Genomic DNA, 27840 nt, shown 5'->3' with positions numbered 1-27840 from the left:
GGTTGTGGATTGATGTGTTCATTTGTTTCCCTCAGCTGCCTTTCAATAATTCAGCTCCAACCTAAGAAATAGAGCGGTGTAGTTTATCTGAATCTGCTGTAGGAATATACTCTGCACCACGAACTCTCGTCTTATTACCCAGATCCATGTTTCACATACACTACATGTATGTACATAGTAGCAGTAAAGACATTAGACACAGACACACTATACATACACATATTCTAAAAATATATATACATATATATGAAGAGGTAGTGTACACACACACACACACACACACACACACACACACACACACACACACACACACACACACACACACACACACACACACACACACACACACACACACACACACACACACACAAATCAAATCAAATCAAATCAAATTTATTTATATAGCCCTTCGTACATCAGCTGATATCTCAAAGTGCTGTACAGAAACCCAGCCTAAAACCCCAAACAGCAAGCAATGCAGGTGGAGAAGCACGGTGGCTAGGAAAAACTCCCTAGAAAGGCCAATACCTAGGAAGAAACCTAGAGAGGAACCAGGCTATGTGGGGTGGCCAGTCCTCTTCTGGCTGTGCCGGGTGGAGATTATAACAGAACATGGTCAAGATGTTCAATGTTCATAAATGACCAGCATGGTCGAATAATAATAAGGCAGAACAGTTGAAACTAGAGCAGCAGCACAGTCAGGTGGAAGTTGAAACTGGAGCAGCAGCACACACACACACACACACACACACACACTGTCAGAAACAGTGGTCCATTAATCCCACAGGGACGTCAGACACCCTCTACTCCCATGTGTCTGTTCCTTCAAAAGATGAAAGTGCTGTGAGGATGTTCATGTGGAATCGCTGATGGCTCTGCTAGCTGAATAAACTACAACCTGGGTCTGGCCTACTGGGGTGTTGAGTAAGTACTTGGCTGAAGGGTGTGTTGGGTGTGTTTTCTGGTTGTCGTCCGTAGTGTTTGAGCTGCTTGGTGAGATGCTGGAGAGTTAATGAGAAACTGGGGATTTCAGGTGCTGACTGGCCCTGTGAGAGAGGAGAGATAGGAGAGTAGAAGTGAGGAGAGGAGAAGTGAGGAGAGGAGACGTGAGGAGAGGAGAGGAGAAGTGAGGAGAGGAAAAGAGAAGTGAGGAGAGGAGAAGTGAGGCGAGGAGACGTGAGGAGAGGAGAGGAGAGTAGAGGAGAGGAAAAGAGAAGTGAGGAGAGGAGAAGTGAGGAGAGGAGAAGTGAGGAGAGGAGAGTAGAGGAGAGGAAAAGAGAAGTGAGGAGAGGAGAGTAGAGGAGAGGAAAAGAGAAGTGAGAAGAGGAAAAGAGAAGTGAGGAGAGGAGAAGTGAGGAGAGGAGAGGAGAAGTGAGGAGAGGAGAGTAGAGGAGAGGAAAAGAGAAGTGAGGAGAGGAGAAGTGAGGAGAGGAGAGGAGAAGTGAGGAGAGGAGAGTAGAGGAGAGGAAAAGAGAAGTGAGGAGAGGAGAAGTGAGGAGAGGAGAGGAGAAGTGAGGAGAGGAGAGTAGAGGAGAGGAAAAGAGAAGTGAGGAGAGGAGAAGTGAGGAGAGGAGAGGAGAAGTGAGGAGAGGAGAGTAGTGGAGAGGAAAAGAGAAGTGAGGAGAGGAAAAGAGAAGTGAGGAGAGGAGAAGTGAGGAGAGGAGAGGAGAAGTGAGGAGAGGAGAGTAGAGGAGAGGAAAAGAGAAGTGAGGAGAAGTGAGGAGAGGAGAGGAGAAGTGAGGAGAGGAGAGTAGAGGAGAGGAAAAGAGAAGTGAGAAGAGGAGAGGAGGGGTGACTGACAGGTCTCATGAATAGTGATGCTCAACAGCTGCTCATTAACTGCGAGACTGCCAGCTAGCAGACTGAAGGAGCACACAGATACACACACCTGTCCATAGTCCCTTCATCTCCATCCCCTGTGCCTGCTCCACATCCCAGGTAGAACCACACCTGTGTGCCCCCCCCCTCACACACCAGGGCAGCCCCTTCATTGAATATGGAACGGCCTATCATGCCAGCTGTAAATTCTTAATAAAACTCTCATTGCAATAGGTAAGGGTATGCCTGGAAACCATTCCACATTCCCCTGCTAAGAATACCAAGTTAGTGAGCTGCTAGGGGACCATGCCTTCAGAGAGTAGTCTCTCTTCTCTGGTTAACAGACTCTGATGGAAGGCACCTTTTGTTTGTAATCGATGTAGAAGCAGAGGCATCCACCATGTAATTAAAGGCACATTTGATCTCTAATAAAGCGTGCTGTCTGTCCCTCCCACCCAGGGGAGAGCAGAACCAGGGACAGGCATGCCTTCATTACTACACAGCATTCTCTGCCTTGACGTCTGCCTCCTACAAACACTCACAAACACACATACTCATGACCATTAACAGATACAGTACGTGCGGCACACACTGTGAATCACCAGATCTCCATATCGCACATCTTCTCCAAACACACACACACACACACACACACACACACACACACACACACACACACACACACACACACACACACACACACTGTGAATCACCAGATCTCCATGTCGCACATCTTCTCCAATCGTACACACACACATATACACACACACACACACACACTGTGAATCACCAGATCTCCATATCGCACATCTTCTCCAAACACACACACACACACACACACACACACACACACACACACACACACACACACACACACACACACACACACACACACACACACACACACACACACACACACACTGTGAATCACCAGATCTCCATATCTCACATCTTCTCCAATCGTACACACACACACATATACACACACACACACACACACACACACACACACACACACACACACACACACATACACATACACATTCACATGTGAACACACACTGTGAAAGAGAGAGAGAGAAAGTGACTCTCCTGCAATGAGGCTGGGATTGATTCTAGTCACACAGAGCTGTGGCGAGATGAGCAGTCACTCTCACTCTGAATAGGCCCGGCAGTCAAATAATACAGATACGAACATCAGAGGAATAATTGAAGAAAGTGTTTTATATGTAAAAGACAGAGAGGGATGAAGTGGAATTGAATCCCAGAGGAAATGAGGAGGGAGGTGTGTCCCAGGAGACAGACTCACAAAGGCTCCGGCATGTTTGAAGAAAATAGAGGATAATTAAAGTGGTCACTGCCTTCCACAGGCCAGGACAACACTCAATCTCTCTCTTTTTCTCTATCTACCTTTTTCTCTCTTTCTATTTTCTATCTGCCCCCCTCTCTCCCCCTATCTTTTCCTATTTCCCATATCTCTCCTTCTGTTTCTCAATCTCTCTCTCTGTGTCTCCCTCTATGTATGTCTCTCTCTCCCCTCTTACTCTCCCACACATCCTCTACACATGCACAGCTGGTCCTAGCTCCAATGTCAACCCAGACCTCCATCTCCCTCGTCGCACCCAGGATTTCACTCAGTCGTTCTACCACGTTCATCCTGATACGGCCCAATGCATGAATAGTAGCACTTCTCCTGACCCCTCTACCATCTGTCTCTGTGGCAACCGGTTTTGAAATGGGACTTGAACCCGCAGGCACTCCATTGAGTAAACAATGGAAAAAAGTTTTCTGACTGAATCTCCCTCTTTCGCTCTCTCTCTCTCTCTCCCTCCCTCTCTCTCTCTCGTTCTTTCTTTCTCTCTCGCTGCATTCTATCAAGCGTGTCGGCATGACAACAACATGTCTCCATGGAAACGGGGTGGACAGGCGATTCCTGTGCTGCTGGTCTGGTTATGTACCAGTGCTCCAGGCCTCCCCCGGATCCTCTGCCTGGTGGACTAGCCGCTCCAAATCAATCACTCACTCAAGGAACTCACTCAAGGCCAGAATAATTCATACATCACTCCTGTATGGCTCTGCTTTTTAAAGAACCCAACCCATATAACCCATATTGCAAACAACCATTAGTGTAAATGCATGATTGCAAAGTCCCAAAGACGTTTCAAACATAGAAAATAAATTACAATTTGAGTGTGGAGAAAACCCATGTGCAATCCCAATGGTAAACATTTCCTACTCTTTCACAGACCATCATTTAACCGAAACCCAATCCTCAACAAAAAACATTATCCCTGACTAATCCATATGACTAAATCAATGCCTTACAAAACCAATAATCATTACAAAATTCCTCCATGTGGTCCATTTAAACCCTTCAGATTCCCCAGCCTTCCATTACCATAGCATGGCCATTACTCTCCCCCGTGCCGTGTGTGGCCGACGCAGCCTGACAGGAGAGCACAAATAAATCCCATGTTCCTCTCTGTCCTTGTGCTCTGCTCTGCTCATTCGCCATAGATGATTTCTCCTGCGTCTTCCTCTCTCGCTCTCTCTCGTCCCCCTGTCTCTCTTGGTCCCAGTGTATTGATTGGTCTCTGAGTGTACGGAGCAGGGAGATAAGATAAATACTGAGTCAGTGGCCATGAACAGCTCTCTGTCACCCTGACATGAAGGGAAGGATAATCATCTGCCAGCCATGAGAAAGAGCCCATAGCAACTGGAGCAATGAATGTTGAATGGGGAGGAGTTGGCTGAAGTAGAAACAGATCTGCAACCAGTCTAAACCCCCCGACCCCCCGCATATTTTCTTGAACGTGACTATTATTTCTGAATTAAGCCAGTCTTATGCTGTCACTAACCCGTTAGGTTTGGTGTCTACACATCCTTGTATACAGTGATAATGTGCTTAAACAAGTGCTGTACTGTGTGCCCTCAGTTGGAGAATCACGAGCCATAATGTACTGTAGCACATCAACATTCACACCATACAGAATATAAATGCACACACAAACACACATTTGCCTGCCAATCCACATTCACAGGCACACATGCATGGCCACCATCACTCAACAAACAGTTGAGCACACACACTGGTGCTAAATGAGGGCTGCTGGTATCTCTTGCGGCGTTAGGAGCACTGGCGCGGCTCTTCCTCTCCGAAAGCCGTATCTGTATCAGGAACAGCAAACTGAAAAAGCAATTTGCTTTGTCACACAGAGACATGCCTGACTACACTGAATAATTGCACTGCAGCTCTGGAAAGAACAGTTCTCCTTTAATCTAATGAAGGCCTCAAGGGGAGGGTGTTTGTGTGTGTTTGTGTGTGTGTGTGTGTGTGTGTGTGTGTGTGTGTGTGTGTGTGTGTGTGTGTGTGTGTGTGAGTGAGTGAGTGAGTGAGTGAGTGAGTGAGTGAGTGAGTGAGTGAGTGAGTGAGTGCGTGCGTGCGTGCATGCGTTGGTGCAAGTTTGTGTGTATACCAGCGTGGGCCTGCATTTACAGCGACGGCAGGTAGCCTAGCGGTTAGCATGTTGGACCAGTAATAAAGGGAGATGCCTAGTCAGTTGCACAACTGATTGCATGCAACCGAAATGTGTCTTCCACATTTAATCCAACCCGTCCCTCTGAATCAGAGAGATGTGGGGGCTGCCTTAATCAGCATCCATGTGATTGGCGACTGGGGAGCAGTTGTTGTTGGGGGTTAAATTCCTTGCTCAAGGGTTGCCGAAAGGTTGCTGGTTCGAATCCCCGAGCCAACAAGGAGAAAAATCTGTCCATGTGCCCTTGATCAAGGTGCTTAACTCGAATTGCTCCAGTGTCGACTTCGATAATGGCTGACCCTGGCCATGACCCCACTCTCTGTCTCAGGGGGAGTTGGGATATGCAAAAAACACATTTCCATTTTACGTGTATAATTCACTCTTTTACATGTGTGAAATAGGACAAATATAAGCACTCACCTAATTATGATTTGTGTGTTTGTATTTGAGAATGGCGTGTGTGTGTGTGTCTGTGTGGGTGTGTGTCTGTGTGTGTTTGTATTTGTGAATGGCGTGTGTGTGTGTGTGTGTGTGTGTGTGTGTGTGTGTGTGTGTGTGTGTGTGTGTGTGTGTGTGTGTGTGTGTGTGTGTGTGTGTGTGTGTGTGTGTGTGTGTGTGTGTGTGTGTGTGTGTGTGTGTGTGTAGGATAAGGGTTAAGGAGCTGGTCCATATAATGTGTGTGTGTGTGTGTGAACATAATCAAGAAAGAAGTGTGTAAAGGCAGATAAGGAAGCGAGTGAAGCAGCTCCATTGTATCTGTTCCAATCACAACAATGTCCCTTGCTGCACCCTCTCCTCTCCACATGGTTGCATTGCAATATATTGATTCATCAAATCTGCATGTAGCCTCTGGGCCAGGGCTGTCCAGTCGCAGGTTTGGAGAAGGGCCCTGATTCAATAATGCAAAAGTAGGCAGAAGAATAAAAGCCCTGGTGCATGGCCTCAGACAGTAACTCCTGAGAAGTGCTGAGTCCACACTCCACACTCTGTGGTCTAGCTGCTCCCTGTGTGGAGGCAGCCAGACAGCCAGCCAGGCAGCCAGCCAGGCAGGCTCTGGAGCACCTGCAGACTGGGACAACACTTCAGAGGCCAGGGCAGAGATAGGAGACCCACAGAGGGCACCCACCCACGAGGGGCTGCAGGGAGAGGTTAAAGACACTGTAAGACTCTGGGTCACTCTCAGTTGTGGGGCCAGTGTTCCTCTCCTGGCTTCCAACAGGGGAGGCACATTTTGTTACTGTAATCACCAGCGTTTTAGCTCCAGGGCTGGAGACGAGGAGCATTTTGTTACTGTAATCACCAACGTTTTAGCTCCAGGGCTTGAGACGAGGGAAATTTTGTTACTGTTAATCACCAACGTTTTAGCTCCAGTGCTGGAGAGGAGGGACATTTTGTTACTGTAATCACCAGCGTTTTAGCTCCAGGGCTGGAGAGGAGGGACATTTTGTTACTGTAATCACCAGCATTTTAGCTCCAGGGCTGGAGAGGAGGGACATTTTGTTGCTGTAATCACAACGTTTTAGCTCCAGGGCTGGAGAGGATGGACATTTTGTTACTGTAATCACCAACGTTTTAGCTCCAGGACTGGAGAGGACATTTTGTTACTGTAATCACCAGCGTTTTAGCTCCAGGGCTGGAGAGGAGGGACATTTTGTTACTGTAATCACCAGCGTTTTAGCTCCAGGGCTGGAGAGGAGGGACATTTTGTTACTGTAATCACCAACGTTTTAGCTCCAGGACTGGAGAGGACATTTTGTTACTGTAATCACCAGCGTTTTAGCTCCAGGGCTGGAGAGGAGGGACATTTTGTTGCTGTAATCACAACGTTTTAGCTCCAGGGCTGGAGAGGATGGATATTTTGTTACTGTAATCACCAACGTTTTAGCTCCAGGACTGGAGAGGACATTTTGTTACTGTAATCACCAGCGTTTTAGCTCCAGGGCTGGAGAGGAGGGACATTTTGTTACTGTAATCACCAGCGTTTTAGCTCCAGGGCTGGAGAGGAGGGACATGTTGTTACTGTAATCACCAGCGTATTAGCTCCAGGGCTGGAGAGGAGGGACATTTTGTTACTGTAATCACCAGCATTTTAGCTCCAGGGCTGGAGAGGAGGGACATGTTGTTACCGTAATCACCAGCGTTTTAGCTCCAGGGCTGGAGAGGAGGGACATGTTGTTACCGTAATCACCAGCGTTTTAGCTCCAGGGCTGGAGAGGAGGGACATGTTGTTACCGTAATCACCAGCGTTTTAGCTCCAGGGCTGGAGAGGAGGGACATGTTGTTACCGTAATCACCAGCGTTTTAGCTCCAGGGCTGGAGAGGGGTAGACAGAAGGAGCAAAGGCAGTGTGTTCTCTTCTTATTCAGTAATGTCTGTGTGTTTAGGAGCAGGTTTGTGGATGGTGGCTGTAAAGCTGTAAATCGATTGTTCTGCGAGGAGCGTAAGTAAGCCGTCAGTGACAGTTTGGAGTATTTAACTTCATAATGAGGCTGAATGTGCAGCAGTTCACTGCTCCGCAGCTAAGCTGCTGTAATCGCTTCTATCTGCTTCATTATGTAAAAAACATTCCTTATCCTCCCAGTTTGTCGCTCCCTCTCTCTACTCCCTCCCCTCTCCTCTCTCTCTCTATAGGCCCCCTGCAATGTAACCGGCACGGTGCATGGAACTGCAGTGTAGAATGAGAAAATGAGAAGAGGAGACATGCTGGGAGGAACCAACCTGAAAGGCAGCTGCTGCTAGAGGGTTTCAGTCCAAATGGCTGAGAGAGGGAGAATCCTGAGAGACGGAGTACGTTAGAAGCAGGAACTCAGTGTTCTTGGTACTGTGTGCTCTAATGGTTCATGTTCTTACCTATGTATAGGCTGTGTGTGTGTGTGTGTGTGGGTGACATACATTATATGGACCAGCTCCTTAACCCTTATCATACACACACACACACACGCACGCACACACACACACACACACACACACACACACACACACACACACACACACACACACACACACACACACACACACACACACACACACGCACGCACGCACGCACGCACGCACGCACACACACACACACACACACACACACACACACACACACACACACACACACACACACACACACACACACACACACACACACACACACACACAGAAGGGTATGCATGCATGCGCTGGTTGTGAAACACACTGTCATGCGCAGGAACTCTGCTCTGAGCTGGGAGAGGAAAAAGCTTCAGATACATGACAAACCATGAAGCTACTGCTGTTTCAATGGAGCAGAAAAAAACAGGGGAGAAAAATGTCAACAACAAATAGCTGCTGGTTTCTGTTGCCGTGGGCGACATGGACTTTGGTTCCTACATGTTTCTCTCCTACTGCATTATGCATCATCTTTTCATCCAATTAAACACAAACACAGGCTACAGAGCACAACGCAGGGAGCATCTCCCAGCTCTGCATAATCTGCAAGAAATGGTGTGTGTGTGTGTGTGTGTGTGTGTGTGTGTGTGTGTGTGTGTGTGTGTGTGTGTGTGTGTGTGTGTGTGTGTGTGTGTGTGTGTGTGTGTGTGTGTGTGTGTGTGTGTGTGTGTGTGTGTGTGTGTGTGTGTGTGTGTGATGTTTGAACTTGAGATGATGGACTGTTTGGCAGTCCATCTCTCTGTGTCTGCCAGTCTGTGTCTCTCCTCATTTCTCCATGTGTCTGGAAGGTAGATGGTAGAGGTCAACGCTTTGTATTGTTCTGATCCACAGCAGCTTTGCTCTGACCAGAGTTCTGTGTGGTCTAAATGAAGATTGATTTGTGTGTCTAGACTGGTCTGGGCTGGACTCGGAGACAAAGCATTACAGCACCACTGTATAACACCTCCCTGTGAACCTGGCGTGTCCTTACCCCTGTTTCTGTGGTAACGTGCAGGTAGTGCATGCCAAACAGCCCAGGGGATGGTGTGAAACGCCATGTTTAATTCTCTCTTCAGCCGGCCAATGAGCAATCCGACTTTCACACCTTTCCCTTCCTGCCCCTTGCAGACAGCCATCACTATGGCAACCAAGCACTCTTTAACCTCCTGCCCCAGAAGATTTTGGAGAGACTTATGGACTCATTTCAGGTGCATTCAAGTTATATATCATACTCTGTATGTGAATATTATAATGGAACAACAGGGCTGATATGGCAGTATTCAGTATTTCAGCTGAGATACGAGCGGTGAGGAAAATAAATACACCCATTTCTCAATGGCTGAGTAGTAGGCACCCTAGAATGCCTGGAGAGATACAGACACAGATAGAGTGACCTTGTTCAGCTATTTACACTGCTGGATGAGTTTGACCTTGAAATAAAGGACACAACTCTGGAGCTGAAGAATATGGCCTCAAGAAAACAATTACTAGGTCTGTAAGGAAACAGTATACATCGACACCGGCAATTTGAACTCAGGGGAAAATAGTAGAAGGGAGGTTTTGAATTTCAATGTAACAGCGAACTGTTTTCATTCAGAAGGTGTGTGTCTGTGCGTGTGTGTGTGGCTGGAATCACGAGGGCATGTTATGTTGCATCCTGTTGGCAGCAGGGTGACAGTAAATCCATGCCAAAGATTTGAGTTCTCCATCAGATTATCTTTATCCGCTTCATACCCATTGGAAAACTTAATAACGTTGATGGAACACTGTGGAAACTTTTAGCAGGCATATGGTTCTCTAGCTCCCATTGCGTAATGACTCCACAGTAGCCACATCACAATAGTGATTTAATATCAAAGGACAGACAGACTGATTCAGGGTTGGGATCAGTTCAGTTTTCCATTCAGTCAATTCAGGAATTTTCTCTCTGACACAGAAAAGCACAAATAAACCCCATGTTCATGTCTGTCCTTGTGCTCTGCTCTCTCTCAATTTCTCTCTCTCTCTCTCTCTCTCTCTGTCTCTCTCAGTTTCTTCAGTTTCTTCACCTCCTTTCCAGGTTATAGTACAGTCCCTAACCCTTCATTCCCCTGCTCCAGTCATATCCTTCTCATCCTCATAAGAGATTTTAAATTCTCCTCACTTTCCCATTATTTAGAGAGAATCAACTCCTAAAAATTGAAAATCTATATAGTGATATGGTTGGCAGAGCTGGTTCAGTACAAATACGCCCACCTGGACCGCTGAGTATTAATGCTTGAGACCTATGGCTGTACACAGGCACACACACACACACACACACACACACACACACACACACACACACACACACACACACACACACACACACTCATAAACATGTTCACATACAAAATTGACTAAATAAACATGATTCAAAATGGACATCAGAGGGTGATGCTTTGGGTTAAAGTTATTTTAGACAAATGCAAAGAGCATGAACCTTCTGGCCAGAGGGAGAGAGTGAGAACAGAGGGAGAGAGTGCAAACAGGGGGAGAAAGGGAAAGGAGAAAATGCAGATTTCAGCTCCAATATCTACTTCACAGAGTGCAGCAGAGCATGAGAGGGAGAGAGGGATGGAAAAAGAGGGAGAGAGACACACACTGACCAACCAGCTCTATGCCTGAGAGGACTTCCGGTAACTGTTTTTTCCCTTCTCTTTTCTCTTGCCTTGCCTGGTCTGGTCTGGAGATAAAACACAAACACGCTGCCTCCTTGACAAATGGGTCATGTATTGTCTTCACCTACCTTTCTCAGTGAGTGGAGAGACGGAGAGACGTGGAGAGAGATGGAGAGAGAGAACAGAGCTTTAGATGAATGTCTTAATACAGTATATTTCCTCAGCATTGCCATTAGCCACTTTGCTGCTGCCACTATGACCACACACAATGACTCAACATCACTTTGACTCTTCCTTTCAGGCAGGAGCCTAAGCTAATATCCACAACCACATGCCATACTGTATGTATCCAGGGACAGGCTGGAAGGCGAACTGGACTGTACCCTGATGGTACTGTTACTTGGATACATACAGTATCCAAGTAACAGATGCAGTAACAATGACAGAGCTTCCTTGTGGTCTTTAATGCTCGGTTCTACTGTACGTTCTCTCTCTCTCTCTCTCTCTCTCTCTCTCTCTCTCTCTCTCTCTCTCTCTCTCTCTCTCTCTCTCTCTCTCTCTCTCTCTATCTCTCTTCCTCCTCTCTCTCTTTCTCTCTCTATCTCTCTTCCCTCTCTCTCTTCCTCCTCTCTCTCTCTCTTCCTCCTCTCTCTCTCTCTCTCTCTCTCTCTCTCTCTCTCTCTCTCTCTCTCTCTTCCTCCTCTCTCTCTCTCTCTCTCTCTCTCTCTATCTCACTTCCTCCTCTCTCTCTCTCTATCTCTCTTCCTCCTCTCTCTCTCTCTCTCTCTCTTCCTCCTCTCTCTTTCTCTCTCTCTCTATCTCTCTTCCTCCTCTCTCTCTTCCTCCTCTCTCTCTCTCTCTCTCTCTCTCTTCCTGCTGGGTAAATGGAGGGGTGTGCACTGTGCATCTGAGGGCAACAGCAGGAGGCTGGAACTTCAACTCTCCGCTTTGCTGTAGGAGGGATGTCTTACACTGGTTTTACCCTATACAGTAACCTACTGTACCCTGTACATGGCACTCATGATGATAGGTACAATGTTCCACACTCCGTGTCATGTAATTGAGATTGACGTAGCATAAACAATTAGTGTTAGTGAAGAGGATACAGGATGTGCCAAGTGCAGTAGACTGCCAAGGTTCCTCCTCTCCAGCCCTATCATATGTAGTTAAGTAACACTTGAGCCGTTCATAGGTAATTATAGGCAAAGACGTAAAGTGGTTTGTTGTTGGATGTAACTTTGGAAAGCGGTGAAATGGGAAAGTGAAGTTGAGCGCTATTACTGAGGAGGAAGAGCGGAGCGGGTAGCGCAGACCAGGGTGTTCTATTATTCATACCGTGTTCAGGATGGCCAGAGGCCACTAGCTCTGGCTGTCAAAAACTAGGATAATCAGAGGCCCACCAGAGACCTGATGCACACACACATATGCACACACTTAACAACATAATTAAAATATTTTTCGTGCTTATTTCTCTAAACCCCAATTCTGGGAAATCCCTTCGAATTATATTGGCACCTTAATTTACCAATTAGAAGCGGATGAGAGCTAAATTGATGGCATTATGTTGTTTTGACAATCACCATCCGGCTCTTACACAACGCCATATCAGCCCCAATCAGCGTTGGTGTGCAGATAACAAGGAAGTCGATTATGGCAATGCGTTCCGTTAAATGTCACCCCTCTCTCGCGTTCCGTGTATCTGTCATTCTACTGAAAATCCATACAGAGTAGCAAACACAGTCTAGTCAATGCAGCCCCCTCCCCCCCCCCCCCCCCCCCCCCCCCCTCTCTCTCTCTCTCTCTCTCTCTCTCTCTCTCTCTCTCTTTCTCTCTCTCTCTCTCTCTCTCTCTCTCTCTCTCTCTCTCTCTCTCTCCCTCACACTTTCTCTCTCTCGCGCACACATGCACGCACGCAAAGTGGTACTTGAATCAGTTGCCAAAGCATCGATGTGCTGCTCCTAGCGTCGTCACCTTGCAAGCACAGAAGTCACCTTCCAACCTCTGCGACTTTCTGCCCCTGTCATTAGCTACTATACAATTGAGTCCCGTGCTCATTTACAGGTTAAAGGCATTGCCTTATTCTAACAAACATATCGTGTGTGAAAGATTGTGTATTTGATTCAGCGTTCACTGTCAAAAATCTGCGGTCCACTGATCGGTGTTGGTCATAAGGGAGGAGGAGCAGGCGCGAGTCCACACCGCACATCGCTGATCATTGTAGCCTACGGAGCTATAGGTCTACTCTGCGTCGGTGTGTGGAATTAACCCAGCGCACAGACTGGCTGGTGATGAGGTTCGTCGTGTACACTCGACAGAGCATTGACAGAATCCCTCTCGAGCTGAAGAAACCGTCCCAATAAGGACACAGGCAAGAGGGGAAGAGCAACCGAAGAGCTGGTCTCGGCTGGAACGCTGTCATTTCGGCAAGAATGCATCTCTTCAGTGCCATGTTCCTACTAGTGATGTTAGCTGCCATGTCCAGTGAGGTAGGAACACGCGTACATCTCATATTTAAAATGCTCTTTATTTGTTAACGTTGCATAAATGCCGTCCATTGGGGGTACAGTATACATTATCGAGGACTTGCATGTGTCTATTAGACATATGCCAATGTGCTTAATTAAAACCAATACTTGAGTAAGTGTGAAGAAAAACACGTTTAGTGGAATGAGTGTGAAATACACAAATTTGTTAGTGCACACAATGACTCCAAATATGATTTTAGATGATTCCTCTGTTTTATTTTCCCCCAGTCGTAAGGAAAATGTGTAGGCTAGTCAAATCTCACATCTGCGGCCGTCTGGCCTGGAATACAGCAGCTTGGATTCAGAGGGGCAGGACAGAGAGAAAGTTGAGAGAGGAAGCGACAGAAAGGCTCTGGGGCTTCTCTGAGCAACAGAAGTCTGTCTATATTATGCCGGCCACTGTACACGCTACAGCGAGCTTGTGCACAATCTAGGTGTGATTTGCGAATGTGTGGACACACGTGTCAGGTTCAGTGTTAGTAAGATGATTGTAATTAGTGCTTTTCTAATGCCCCTTCAAACGTTAACCTATGTTCCGTGGTGAATGGACTTATCTGTAGGCCTATGTCTTGGAGTTATGTATTTGCGGCTACGTTGGACCAGAGAAGCACTAAGCACATACCTTTCCCTGAAACGATGAGCTTTGAAGTGACATTTGTAAATTGAAGTGAATGAAGGTAAATTATCTGTGCCAGAGAACATTTGAAAGTCCAAGAGATGTTAATCATTTGTAATTGCGGCTTCAGCTGTCAGACAAAATAAGTTCTAGAACATGTTAACATGCTTAATGCAACAGTCAAATATTTAAAAAGGTTACCATTTTAAAAAGATGTCTACACAAACTGATAATGTAGCTCATAACATTTCAAGTTGAAGTCTGAGGCCTGTTTCAGCACCATGGACAGCGCTTCAGAATGCCTTTGCCTAAAAACAGGGTCACACTTGATTACACCGCGCGAGCCGTTGCAAAATAAATGTATAAATCTATATTATTCAATTATTGCACCCACACTGCTCATGCGGCCAACGAGCGTCTGTGTTGCCAAGCGCTAAAAAGAACGCAGATCGCAGATCACGCATGCCAGGCCTGACCCCCAAGTGTATAATGTTTTGTGCATCATTTTGCTGAGTAGATATGCCCCCTGAGAGTATCCTGACCATCACTCATGTTTGGGCAGGCTTGATCAAATACCTTTTGAACTCCCAAGAATGTTCTGAGAATGATATGACTGTATTAACCATATAGATCAACAGCTGCAGATTTATACAGTATTCTGACTGTGTGCAAACCATGAAATGAAAATGTCTGCTGCAGTTCATTTCTAATACACAGTAGCACTGAGAGAACATCCTGCTCTCCAGAATGAGTATGTTGTCTACTACAGAAGTGTGCCATGTCAACTGCCATGTCTACTTGCTGTGTTGAGACTTGAGCTGACCTTTCCCAGAAATGGATCCGATGCTACCTGTCCTGAGGCCATGCTCCTTTCAAACGGTGGCGGTGACAATGAGACCCTACTGAGAGAAACAGGTGGTGCTGTCAGTGACAGGAAATGATGTGCAGAGCACAGCCAGTGGTATCTCAGTGTAACACAAGACTTCATCTTTGTCCATGTGCTCTCTCTCTCTCTCTCTCTCTCACTCTCTGTCTGTCTGTATGTCTGTCTGTCTGTCTGTCTGTGTGTGTGTGTGACCTACTGATGGAGAACTCGGTCCTGTTCAGTAGTGACAAAAAAATTGGAAACAGACTGAAATGGGGACCTACTACCTGGACCTGTCCTATTTTCCTTTGGGAAAATGTTTTGCTATGTTATGCCCCCCAGTACTTAGGAAAACCCTGGTTTGCATATCATATGAAACCACCTGCGGAGAGACTTCTTTAGCCGTCTGTTTCACCCACTCCAACATGGTCCGTCACAGTGGTGCCCTGTCTAGCGCTGACGCTCATTGGAGTCACAGGGCAGGAGACAGTAGGCAGGTGAGCACCCAACCATAAGGCATAAGGACCTGACGATGTGTGTGTCTCAGACTTACTCTCAGGAGATACAATCATCTCTTTATCAGTGGAACTGTTTCCCCGCCTCCAATGGCTCATAATTGGCCTTGGGGGACAATTTGTTGTAAGTGTTTACATGAAATATTAATCAACCCTACAGAGGAAAAAAAAAATATGGCGCCACACATTTCCCTAATGTAGCCTAGCTCTGCAGACATAAAGAATTTATTAACTCTTCTGGCCGCATCTTCCGACTGATAGGAAGTCTCTCTCCACTGGAGGAGTTTGGATATCTCACTCATATGTACACATCTTCCCACACACAGTCTCGGCACGGGCTCTACATTAAATATGCACTATGCTTTAATGAGACACATGCACTCGCTGGCTCTCTGCATGTGTTTGTTAAGTACCCACAATACCCCAGGAGTCCTGACAGCCAGTGATACAGACGGACACCTGCTCGACCTTGGCGCTGCCTCTGTATGTACGCCGTTGTTATGGGGTATGTTGCATCACAAGATGACTGACACCATGCATGCACTTAGTAAATGTACGTCTGTGTAACAGTTGATATTTATGCATGGTGATCTAAGAATTCTACTTGTGGTCTGAGCTGAGAATACATGTATATTTCAGCCGATAAAATGGACCGTAATCATTACGTTTGCAGCTAAAAGCTGAATTGCAGCATACATAGGCCTAGATAAGTAAATCAAACAAAACATGTGAGATGCACTATACAATATCACAGCTAAGGCACCACATCCTAATGGGGTCATGTTTTCCATTATTCATATCACAATGAACTTCTACTATTTAAATAAAAACATCAATATACACTGCTCAAAAAAATGAAGGGAACACTTAAACAACCCAATGTAACTCCAAGTCAATCACACTTCTGTGAAATCAAACTGTCCACTTAGGAAGCAACACTGATTGACAAGAAATTTCACATGCTGTTGTGCAAATGGAATAGACAACAGGTGGAAATTATAGGCAATTAGCAAGACACCCCCAATAAAGGTGTGGTTCTGCAGGTGGTGACCACAGACCACTTCTCAGTTCCTATGCTTCCTGGCTGATGTTTTGGTCACTTTTGAATGCTGGCGGTGCTTTCACTCTAGTGGTAGCATGAGACGGAGTCTACAACCCACACAAGTGGCTCAGGTAGTGCAGTTCATCCAGGATGGCACATCAATGCGAGCTGTGGCAAGAAGGTTTGCTGTGTCTGTCAGCGTAGTGTCCAGAGCATGGAGGCGCTACCAGGAGACAGGCCAGTACATCAGGAGACGTGGAGGAGGCCGTAGGAGGGCAACAACCCAGCAGCAGGACCGCTACCTCCGCCTTTGTGCAAGGAGGAGCAGGAGGAGCACTGCCAGAGCCCTGAAAAATGACCTCCAGTAGGCCACAAATGTGCATGTGACTGCTCAGATGGTCAGAAACAGACTCCATGAGGGTGGTATGAGGGCCCGACGTCCACAGGTGGGGGTTGTGCTTACAGCCCAACACCGTGCAGGACGTTTGGCATTTGCCAGAGAACACCAAGATTGGCAAATTCACCACTGGCGCCCTGTGCTCTTCACAGATGAAAGCAGGTTCACACCGAGCACATGTGACAGACGTGACAGAGTCTGGAGACGCCGTGGAGAACGTTCTGCTGCCTGCAACATCCTCCAGCATGACCGGTTTGGCGGTGGGTCAGTCATGGTGTGGGGTGGCATTTCTTTGGGGGGCCGCACAGCCCTCCATGTGCTCGCCAGAGGTAGCCTGACTGCCATTAGGTACCGAGATGAGATCCTCAGACCCCTTGTGAGACCATATGCTGGTGCGGTTGGCCCTGGGTTCCTCCTAATGCAAGACAATGCTAGACCTCATGAGGCTGGAGTGTGTCAGCAGTTCCTGCAAGAGGAAGGCATTGATGCTATAGACTGGCCCGCCCGTTCCCCAGACCTGAATCCAATTGAGCACATCTGGGACATGTCTCGCTCCATCCACCAACGCCACATTGCACCACAGACTGTCCAGGAGTTGGCGGATGCTTTAGTCCAGGTCTGGGAGGAGATCCCTCAGGAGATCATCCGCCACCTCATCAGGAGCATGCCCAGGCATTGTAGGGAGGTCATACAGGCACGTGGAGGCCACACACACTACATTTTGACTTGTTTTAAGGAAATTACATCAAAGTTGGATCAGCCTGTAGTGTGGTTTTCCACTTTAATTTTGAGTGTGACTCCAAATCCAGACCTCCATGGGTTGATAAATTTGATTTCCATTGATCATTTTGTGTGATTTTGTTGTCAGCACATTCAACTATGTAAAGAAAAAAGTATTTAATAAGCATATTTCATTCATTCAGATCTAGGATGTGTTATTTTAGTGTTCCCTTTATTTTTTGAGCAGTGTATATATTTTTTTGTTTCTGAAATTGTAACGGCTTTCTTGTGGTGAAGGAGAGTTGGACCAAAATGCAGCGTTGTGATGATTCATGTTATTTTAATGAAGGAAAAAACTATACATGAAGAAACTACAAAATAATGAAATGTGAAAACCGAAACAGCCCTATCTGGTGCAAACACAGAGACAGGAACAAGGACACTAAGGACAATCACCCACCAAACACTCAAAGAATATGGCTGCCTAAATATGGTTCCCAATCAGAGACAACGATAAACACCTGCCTCTGATTGAGAACCACTCCAGACAGCCATAGACTTTTCTAGATACCTCCACTAAGCCACACACCCAATAACTAACAAAACCTCAAGACAAAACACACCACAATAAACCCATGTCACACCCCGGCCTGACCAAATAAATAAAGACAAACACAATAATACTTCGACCAGGGCGTGACAGAAATATTGTATTAAAATATGCAAACTGAGGCAATATCTAATCAGATCTGCTCACATTTCCAGGACTGGACTTTGGGCAGATTGTGGATATATACTTTTTAAAAATCTTATCTGTAAATTACTTATCCATGTGGGTAAACAGCATTTTTGGTGCATATTTCCAAAGAAAATGTTATCCAAAATCTATATTTGACAACATATGAACAATTCCCTCTATACAAGTCTGGGGAATATATCTCAGTAATACCACACAACATTTGATGAATGCAGGTGCGTCTAAAACTGAGATGAATTAAAACTGAGATGAATTAAAACTGAGATGAATTACTTAGCGTGTAGGAAGTTAAAGAGAAGTACAAGGAATTTAGTCTACCAATCACCAAACACCTATTTAGAACTAATATGATCTCTTCAAAGTAAGTTACTACATGTAAAAAAAGTTTAGAACGTTCTCTATGAAATGGGCTTTTAAATGTCAAAATGTACACTACCGTTCAAAAGTTTGGGGTCACTTAGAAATGTCTTTGTTTTTGAAAGAAAAGCAAATGTTTCGTCCATTAAAATAACATCAAATTGACCAGAAATACAGTGTAGACATTGTTAGTGTTGTAAATGACTATTGTATCTGGAAACAGCTGATGTTTAATGGAATATCTACATAGGCATACAGAGGCCCATTATCAGCAACCATCACTCCTGTGTTCCAATGGCACGGTGTGTTAGCTAATCCAAGTTTATAATTTTAAAAGGCTAATTCATCATTATAAAACACTTTTGCAATTATGTTAGCACAGCTGAAAACTGTTATGATTAAAGAAGCAATAAAACTGGCCTTTAGACTAGTTGAGTATCTGCAGCATCGGCATTTGTGGGTTTGATTACAGGCTCAAAATGGCCAGAAACAAATACCTTACTTCTGAAACTCATCAGTCTATTCTTGTTCTGAGAAATGAAGGCTATTCCATGAGAGAAATTGCCAAGAAACTGAAGATCTCGTACAACGCTGTGTACTACTCCCTTCACAGAACAGGTCAAACTGGCCCTAACCAGAATAGAAAGAGGAGTGGGAGGCCCCGGTGCACAACTGAGCAAGAGGACAAGTACATTAGAGTGTGTAGTTTGAGAAACAGACGCCTCACAAGTCCTCAGCTGGCAGCTTCATTAAATAGTACCCGCAAAACACCAGTCTCAATGTCAACAGTGACGAGGTGACTCCGGGATGCTGGTCTTCTAAATCAAATCAAATGTATTTGTCACATACACATGGTTAGCAGATGTTAATTAATGCGAGAGAGTTCCTCTGTCCAGTGTCTGTTCTTTTCCCCATCTTAATATTTTATTTTTATTGGCCAGTCTGAGATATGGCTTTTTCTTTGCAACTCTGCCTAGAAGGCCAGCATCATGTTTCCATGTAAACATTTCAATTTATATAATAATTGGAATATTTTCTCAATTGTATTTAATATTATATAAATACTTTGTTCTAATTTGTATGGTTCTTTGATTTGCTAAATATCTAATGTGTTTTTAAAACACATAACTTTGATGACTAGTAGAATTACATTTCTGGAGACGTTTTTACATCAAAAGATAAAGGCTGATTCTTCAAAATGCCTCTTTAAGAGATGCCAATGTTAGCAGATATCTGCGCAGAGCTCACTATTCAACCTACTTTCATTATCTCCAGTACAATGCCAGTGTCTACATATGTGAAAACAGGGCGTTTTGAAGGAAAATATTTAAAGTTCTATTCGATAACATCATAAAAAAAAGTGATTTTCAAACAATATGAGATTCGTGGTGACGTGGGGAGCAAGAACATACAGTACCCTCCCTCGGCTAGAAACTCGTAGCATTTAAAAAAAATAAAAAATGAACAACTTTTAACTGTACCGTGATGTCACAGAGAAGCATTTTTTTTGTCACCTTATATTTTTATCCACAGACAATAGAAACACGCATGTAGAAATGTAGACGCTGGTTTGGTGCTGGAGGTAGTGAATATTGTAACGTGGATGCTGGGAGTCAAGAAGAAGGTGGTCAGTTTAATATAACAAGAAACATGGAACGATCCAACGTAGGAGTAGCATCTTGACGAACAAAACAATACTGCATGGGGAAAGAACCTAAGGGAGTGCCAGATAACTGGGAAGTAATGGAGTCCAGGTGTGCCTAATGAAGCGCAGGTGCGCGTGATGATGGTTCCCAGGACCGGTGGTTAGTAAACCGGCACATGCCGGAGGGGAGGAACAGGAGTAGACGTGACAACTATGAGGTTGAAAAGTGGCAGAAATCACTCTGACATTTCCTGGTTGCTAAAATTCTAATAGTTTGCCTAATTTCAGTTTATGTAACAAAACAAGCAATGGATAGTATCGAGAATCATTGTACAATCTAAACTGCTGGGAAATATATTTGAATTAAAACAAAAATATTGTATATTCAACTGTTTGAAACGTATGTACAAAATGTTAAGTAAAACTAAACTATTCTTAAGAACGGGAAGCATAGAAATAGAGTGCATATAACTTATATCACTATTTAGACTGGCTTTCAATGAGAATGACAGATCTATAAATCATAGAGGTATCACCTATAGGTAGTGTAGGTATAAGGATCATATGTTTCTAGAGGTAATGCAGGTTTAAGGATCCCTTCTATTCCTAGAGGTAATGCAGGTTTAGGGATAATTTCATTAGCTAGAGTTAATGCAGGTTTAAAGACCATTTCAGTAGCTAGATTTAATGCAGGTTTAAAGATAATTTCAGTAGCTAGAGGTAATGCAGGTTTAAATATAATTTCAGTAGCTAGAGGTAATGCAGGTTTAGGGATAATTTCAGTAGCTAGAATTAATGCAGGTTTAAAGATACTTTCAGTAGCTAGATGTAATGCATGTTTAAATATAATTTCAGTAGCTAGAGGTAATGCAGGTTTAGAGATCATTTCAGCAGCTAGAGTTAATGCAGGTTTAAAGATCATTTCAGTAGCTAGAGGTAATGCAGATTTATAGATAATTTCAGTAGCTAGAGGTAATGCAGGTTTAAATACCATTTCAGTAGCTAGAGGTAATGCAGAATTAAAGACCATTTCAGTAGCTATAGGTAATGCAGGTTTAGGGATAATTTCAGTAGCTAGAATTAATGCAGGTTTAAAGATAATTTCAGTAGCTAGAGGTAATGCAGGTTTATAGATAATTTCAGCAGCTAGAGGTAATGCAGTTTTAGGGATCATTTCAGTAGCTAGAGGTAATGCAGTTTTAGGGATCATTTCAGTAGCTAGATGTAATGTAGGTTTAGGGATCATTTCAGTAGCTAGAGTTAATGTAGGTTTTACAGATCATTTCAGTAGCTAGAGTTAATGCAGGTTTATAGATAATTTCTGTTCCTAGAGGTTATGCAGGTGTAAGGATAATTTATTTTCCTAGATGTAATGCAGGTTCTTAGCCAGTTCATGACACTTATCCAATTGAAACAATTAGGGGCTTGATTGGTGGACTGAGTGTGCTGCTAACATTGGGGTGAGGTCTCAGAAATAGAATTGCAGGGAAATGTACGACAACAGAAAGACAAAAAATACACTTAGTACAAAACATCGATCCCTTATTGTTGTCACTTGTTAAATCCACTTAAGTCAGTGTAGATGAAGGGGAGGAGACATGTTAAATAATGATTTTTTAAAGCCTTGAGACAATTGCGACATGATTTGTGTATGTGTGCCATTCAAATGAAAATGAAATTTTCAAGACTGGGCAAGACAAAAGTTGTAAGTGCCTTTGAACGGGGTATTGTAGTAGGTACCAGGCACCCTGGTTTGAGTGAGGCAAGAGCTGCAACGCTGCTGGGTTTTTCACGGTCAACAGTTTCCCGTGTGTATCAAGAATGGTCCACCACCCAAAGGACATCCAGCCAACTTGACACAACTGTGGGAAACAGATTCAACAGGGGCCAGCATCCCTGTGGAACGCTTTCAACACCTTGTAGAGCCCATGCCTCGACGAATTGAGGCTGTTCTGAGTGCAGCTCAATATTAGGAAGGTGTTCCTGATGTTTGGTATACTCAGCTCAGTGTATGTTCCTTCATTAAAATGTTTCATTTGAAATGTTATCAAAAACACAGTAAGCACTTAAAATGTTTCATTTGAAATGTTATCAAAAACACAGTAAGCACTTAGCAAGTCTTTGCAGATCTAAAATCCAGATCAGAGTCGTCAACACCACAATCAAATCTAATTATTAAACGACTTTGAACTAAACAGAGGGCTTGGGAAGTAGAGCTTTGGGGGGTCTTGAGAGACTTCAGTGTTTCTATAATTATTTTTGTTTAATCAGTGGCTGTTTGCTGAGGGCAGGACATCTTTACATGTACTTGAAACAACCTGTGAACACAACACTGCTTACTTACTGATATGAGAGCATGAGTGCAGTGTTCCCATAGGAAAGACTGGTGCAGACAGTGGGGTGTACTTACTGTTTGAAACAGTCTGGCCTTGGAGGCTGTGAGTGATGGAAGTTACCACTTGCTTTGGTGTTTTTCCCTGTTCAAACGCCGAGCGCAGTGGGCGAGAACGCCTAATTGGCTGTCATTCTCGAAGAGGAAGACAAAACTTCTGTAAATAATTCAAAAGCTTTATTTCCATCCGTAATTTGTTCTATCCCCTGGCACCAGGGAGGCCGATAATCAATTGACTAAAATAGACTGGCTCTTTAGGACTATTTAAAATGCTCCTCCTTGTTTGAGATGGAAATTATGTTTGCAACAGAAATTGTGCCCACAGTTGGAGTCATTTGATTGTTAACAGCTAGCTACACATTACAGCGAAGAAAGCAGTTCACAGAATTGTACAGTTTGTCTCACTTTACTTCACAAATAAGTTGAGTTGATTATATTTAAGAAGCCAATTTAAACTGAATTGAAATGCAGATTACGATGCAAAGGAGTAGAGAAGCAGAATAGAAAAGCATTGTTGATTTAGTGGAATTGTATGCATGCAGCCTTTGTCTGCAGGGTTTTCTCTGGCATTCTGAGCAGAGACAAAACTCACACAGAGCCAATCCTAGTTGTACATTACAATCATTTGGCTTTTAATTGGTCCAACACAGACATTGAGAGGACACGCAGGACAGAACTTGGCCCAATCCGAAGGCAGCAGGACAAACAGCTGGCATGGCTGTCATCCAATCCCGATCAGCTCCCAGCTGACCTGGTAGTGGGACCCAGTGCTGGGAAATCTCCTTTCTTGGTGCTCGTCCAATGAGAGGAAGCAGCATGACGACCATTTAAACCCCTCCCCGAGCTCTGCGGAGGCTGGTGTGATTGAACCACTCACAGGCTAAATTCCTGTCCTTGTCTCCCAGCCAGGAGGAGACTACACAATCATCTTACCAAAACAACACGGACACAAAACCTTATAAAAACACTCCTTTTCAACTTTCTCAGCAATGAAATGGTTTACAATCAGTGAACCTGGGCTATTAAAATTCCTATAAATTGCGGTGGAAGTGACAAGAGGGAGCAGTTGGATGGCATTCAAACAGAGGGAGAGAAAGTGAAGGGGCATTGAAGCAAGAGAGAGAGTCCTCCTTGCACTGCTCTGGGGACCCAAGGACGCTGGTAGGCAGGCCGCACAGGGCGGATGGACAGTGCGTGCTCTGCCTAGCAGCAGCCTAAACCTCCCAGCCAGCCACACAGGGAATTAGACAAATGAAAAGCTGCGGGAGAGAGGGGTGTAAATCTCCCACGGAGAGGAGAGGACACGCACAAGGCTTGCCCTGCATCATGGCTCCTCAACCTGGAGGAGACGACACCCCGGACACTGACACTGGATCCTCTCTCCATCCTCCATCCCCCTCTGTATGGGCTGTGCCAATGGAAGTGGATGGAGTGAATGAAGTGGGCTAGAAGGCACATACACTCAGACAATTAGAGAGATATACAGTACAGCTAACACACATACAGGCACAGGCCAGACATGCACACACACTCACTGATTGGTGAGATGTTGCCTCTTGTCCTGTGCAGTGGTACGTACACCTAATTATAATGTTGTGGTGGGTGACAGACAGAAACAATCATGTTGAGCAGCATGTGGGCGAACAAACAGGCAGTGATAGATTGATTAGTCTCATGCCCGCCACCACATTCACGTGCTCTCTCCATTTAGATTCATATATCGAAGTATACCGCTTCACAGTCTGTCACGGATAATGAGCTAGCATTGTGTTTGATTCAGGGCTGCTTGAGGAGATTGAATAGTGTGTGCTTTAGTGTCATAGCTGATTACTGTAGAGCTTGAAGCAGCGCCAGCTAATGAGACTGTATTGTGTGGGCCAGAATTGTTGTAGCGTAAGGAGGTTATGTCACAAGGAGAGTCTGTTCAAGGAGGGGTGGGAGGAGAAGGAGGTGTTGTGCTGGCTGCTCCTCCATTCCTCCTAATGTCTCAGGCTCTTTCATGTCTTCTTAACCACCCTGAGAGGTGTGTGTGTGTGTGTGTGTGTGTGTGTGTGTGTGTGTGTGTGTGTGTGTGTGTGTGTGTGTGTGTGTGTGTGTGTGTGTGTGTGTGTGTGTGTGTGTGTGTGTGTGTGTGTGTGTGTGTGTGTGTGTGTGTGTCTTCTACAAAGTAAGTCAGTAGACAGAATGGACACTACTGACCAGGGAGTGATATGAGTGTGACGCTGGGCTGAGTTACAGGAAGGGGAGTGATATGAGTGTGACGCTGGGCTGAGGTACAGGAAGGGGAGGAATATCAGTGTGACGCTGGGCTGAGTTACAGGAAGGGGAGGAATATCAGTGTGACGCTGGGCTGAGTTACAGGAAGGGGAGGAATATCAGTGTGACACTGGGCTGAGGTACAGGAAGGGGAGTGATATTAGTGTGACACTGGGCTGAGGTACAGGAAGGGGAGTGATATGAGTGTGACGCTGAGGTACAGGAAGGGGAGGAATATCAGTGTGACGCTGGGCTGAGTTAGAGGAAGGGGAGGAATATCAGTGTGACGCTGGGCTGAGGTATAGGAAGGGGAGTGATATTAGTGTGACGCTGGGCTAAGGTACAGGAAGGGGAGTGATATGAGTGTGACACTGGGCTGAGGTACAGGAAGGGGAGTGATATGAGTGTGACGCTGAGGTTCAGGAAGGGGAGGAATATCAGTGTGACGCTGGGCTGAGTTAGAGGAAGGGGAGGAATATCAGTGTGACGCTGGGCTGAGGTATAGGAAGGGGAGTGATATTAGTGTGACGCTGGGCTGAGGTACAGGAAGGGGAGTGATATGAGTGTGACACTGGGCTGAGGTACAGGAAGGGAAGTGATATCAGTGTGACGCTGGGCTGAGGTACAGGAAGGGGAGTGATATTAGTGTGACGCTGGGCTGAGGTACAAGAAGGGGAGTGATATCGCTGTGACGCTGGGCTGAGTTACAGGAAGGGGAGTGATATCAGTGTGACGCTGAGGTACAGGAAGGGGAGTGATATCAGTGTGACGCTGGGCTGAGTTACAGGAATGGGAGTGATATCAGTGTGACGCTGAGGTACAGGAAAGGGAGTGATATCAGTGTGACGCTGGGCTGAGTTACAGGAAGGGGAGTGATATCAGTGTGACGCTGAGGTACAGGAAGGTGAGTGGTATCAGTGTGACACTGGGCTGAGGTACAGGAAGGGGAGTGATATGTGTGACGCTAAGGTTCAGGAAGGGGAGGAATATCAGTGTGACGCTGGGCTGAGTTAGAGGAAGGGGAGGAATATCAGTGTGACGCTGGGCTGAGGTATAGGAAGGGGAGTGATATTAGTGTGACGCTGGGCTGAGGTACAGGAAGGGGAGTGATATGAGTGTGACACTGGGCTGAGGTACAGGAAGGGGAGTGATATGAGTGTGACACTGGGCTGAGGTATAGGAAGGGGAGTGATATTAGTGTGACGCTGGGCTGAGGTACAGGAAGGGGAGTGATATGAGTGTGACACTGGGCTGAGGTACAGGAAGGGAAGTGATATCAGTGTGACGCTGGGCTGAGGTACAGGAAGGGGAGTGATATTAGTGTGACGCTGGGCTGAGGTACAAGAAGGGGAGTGATATCAGTGTGACGCTGAGGTACAGGAAGGTGAGTGGTATCAGTGTGACGCTGGGCTGAGTTACAGGAAGGGGAGTGATATCAGTGTGACGCTGAGGTACAGGAAGGGGAGTGATATCAGTGTGACGCTGGGCTGAGTTACAGGAAGGGGAGTGATATCAGTGTGACGCTGAGGTACAGGAAGGGGAGTGGTATCAGTGTGACGCTGGACTGAGTTACAGGAAGGGGAGGGATGGGCACTGAGCAGCAACGGTCTGCGCTGTAACGGACCACCAGAACAGATGGAATGCTGGGTAGCGTGTGCATGAGGTCATAGGCCCCCTCGTGTCTGACACTGACACACTGTCCCTGTATGGTGCTCCGAGACGGGGTTGTCTCACAGTATCTCTGCCTTTCTAACTGGTGGTCCAGTGTGGCTCAGTTGGTAGAGCATAGTGCTTGAAATGCCAGGGTTGTGTCTTCAAAACCCACAGGGGACCAGTACCAAAAAAAAAGTATGGAAATGTATGCACTCACTACTGTTAGTCGCTCTGGATAAGAGTGTCTGCTAAATGACTTAAATGTAACTACCTGGAGAGAAGGTGTCCGAAACTGACTGTCACACTCACTATTCTAGATCCGTATCTATCTGGTCTACAGCAGCTCTGAGTTTTATATCATATTTCTTTCAAAAATGTCAGATATGCTTGATTGAACTTGCCTGGCCACAATTGAGCAAATGAAGTAGTCTCTTACAACACATACTGTATATTACAACACGTGCTGTATATTACAACACGTACTGTATATTACAACACGTGCTGTATATTACAACACATACTATATATTACAACGCGTACTGTATATTACAACACTTACAATATATTGCAGCACATACTGTCTCTTACAGCACGTACTGTATATTACAACACATACTGTATATTACAACACATACTGTATATTACAGCACCTACTGTCTCTTACAGCACCTACTGTCTCTTACAGCACCTACTGTATATTACAACACATACTATATATTACAACACATACTATATATTACAACACATACTGTCTATTACAACACATACTGTCTCTTTCAGCACCTACTGTATATTACAACACATACTGTCTATTACAACACATACTATATATTACAACACATACTGTCTCTTACAGCACCTACTGTATATTACAACACATACTGTTTATTACAACACATACTGTCTATTACAACACATACTGTCTCTTACAGCACCTACTGTATATTACAACACATACTGTTTATTACAACACATACTGTCTATTACAACACATACTGTCTCTTACAGCACCTACTGTATATTACAGCACCTACTGTATATTACAACACATACTGTTTATTACAACACATACTGTCTATTACAACACATACTGTCTCTTACAGCACCTACTGTATATTACAACACATACTGTTTATTACAACACATACTGTATATTACAACACATACTGTTTATTACAACACATACTGTCTATTACAACACATACTGTCTCT

At 45.1% G+C, this 27840-nt stretch overlaps 1 protein-coding gene across 1 annotated transcript in view; it reads left to right on the top strand.

The window, feature by feature from the left end:
• Window positions 1–12819: 12819 nt before the first annotated feature.
• LOC109892268 (noelin-2) overlaps window positions 12820–27840 on the top strand; it is a 96827-nt gene continuing 81806 nt past the window's right edge. The window contains exon 1 of the mRNA XM_031827505.1: window positions 12820–13374. Coding sequence (XP_031683365.1) covers window positions 13318–13374 — 57 coding nt within the window. The 5' untranslated portion in view covers window positions 12820–13317. The remainder of the gene's footprint in view (window positions 13375–27840) is intronic.

Source organism: Oncorhynchus kisutch, linkage group LG6 (assembly GCF_002021735.2).
Source record: "Oncorhynchus kisutch isolate 150728-3 linkage group LG6, Okis_V2, whole genome shotgun sequence".
NCBI lineage: Eukaryota > Metazoa > Chordata > Actinopteri > Salmoniformes > Salmonidae > Oncorhynchus > Oncorhynchus kisutch.
The sequence above is the reverse complement of the archived record's forward strand: the minus strand, read 5'-3'. Positions and strand labels throughout refer to the sequence as shown.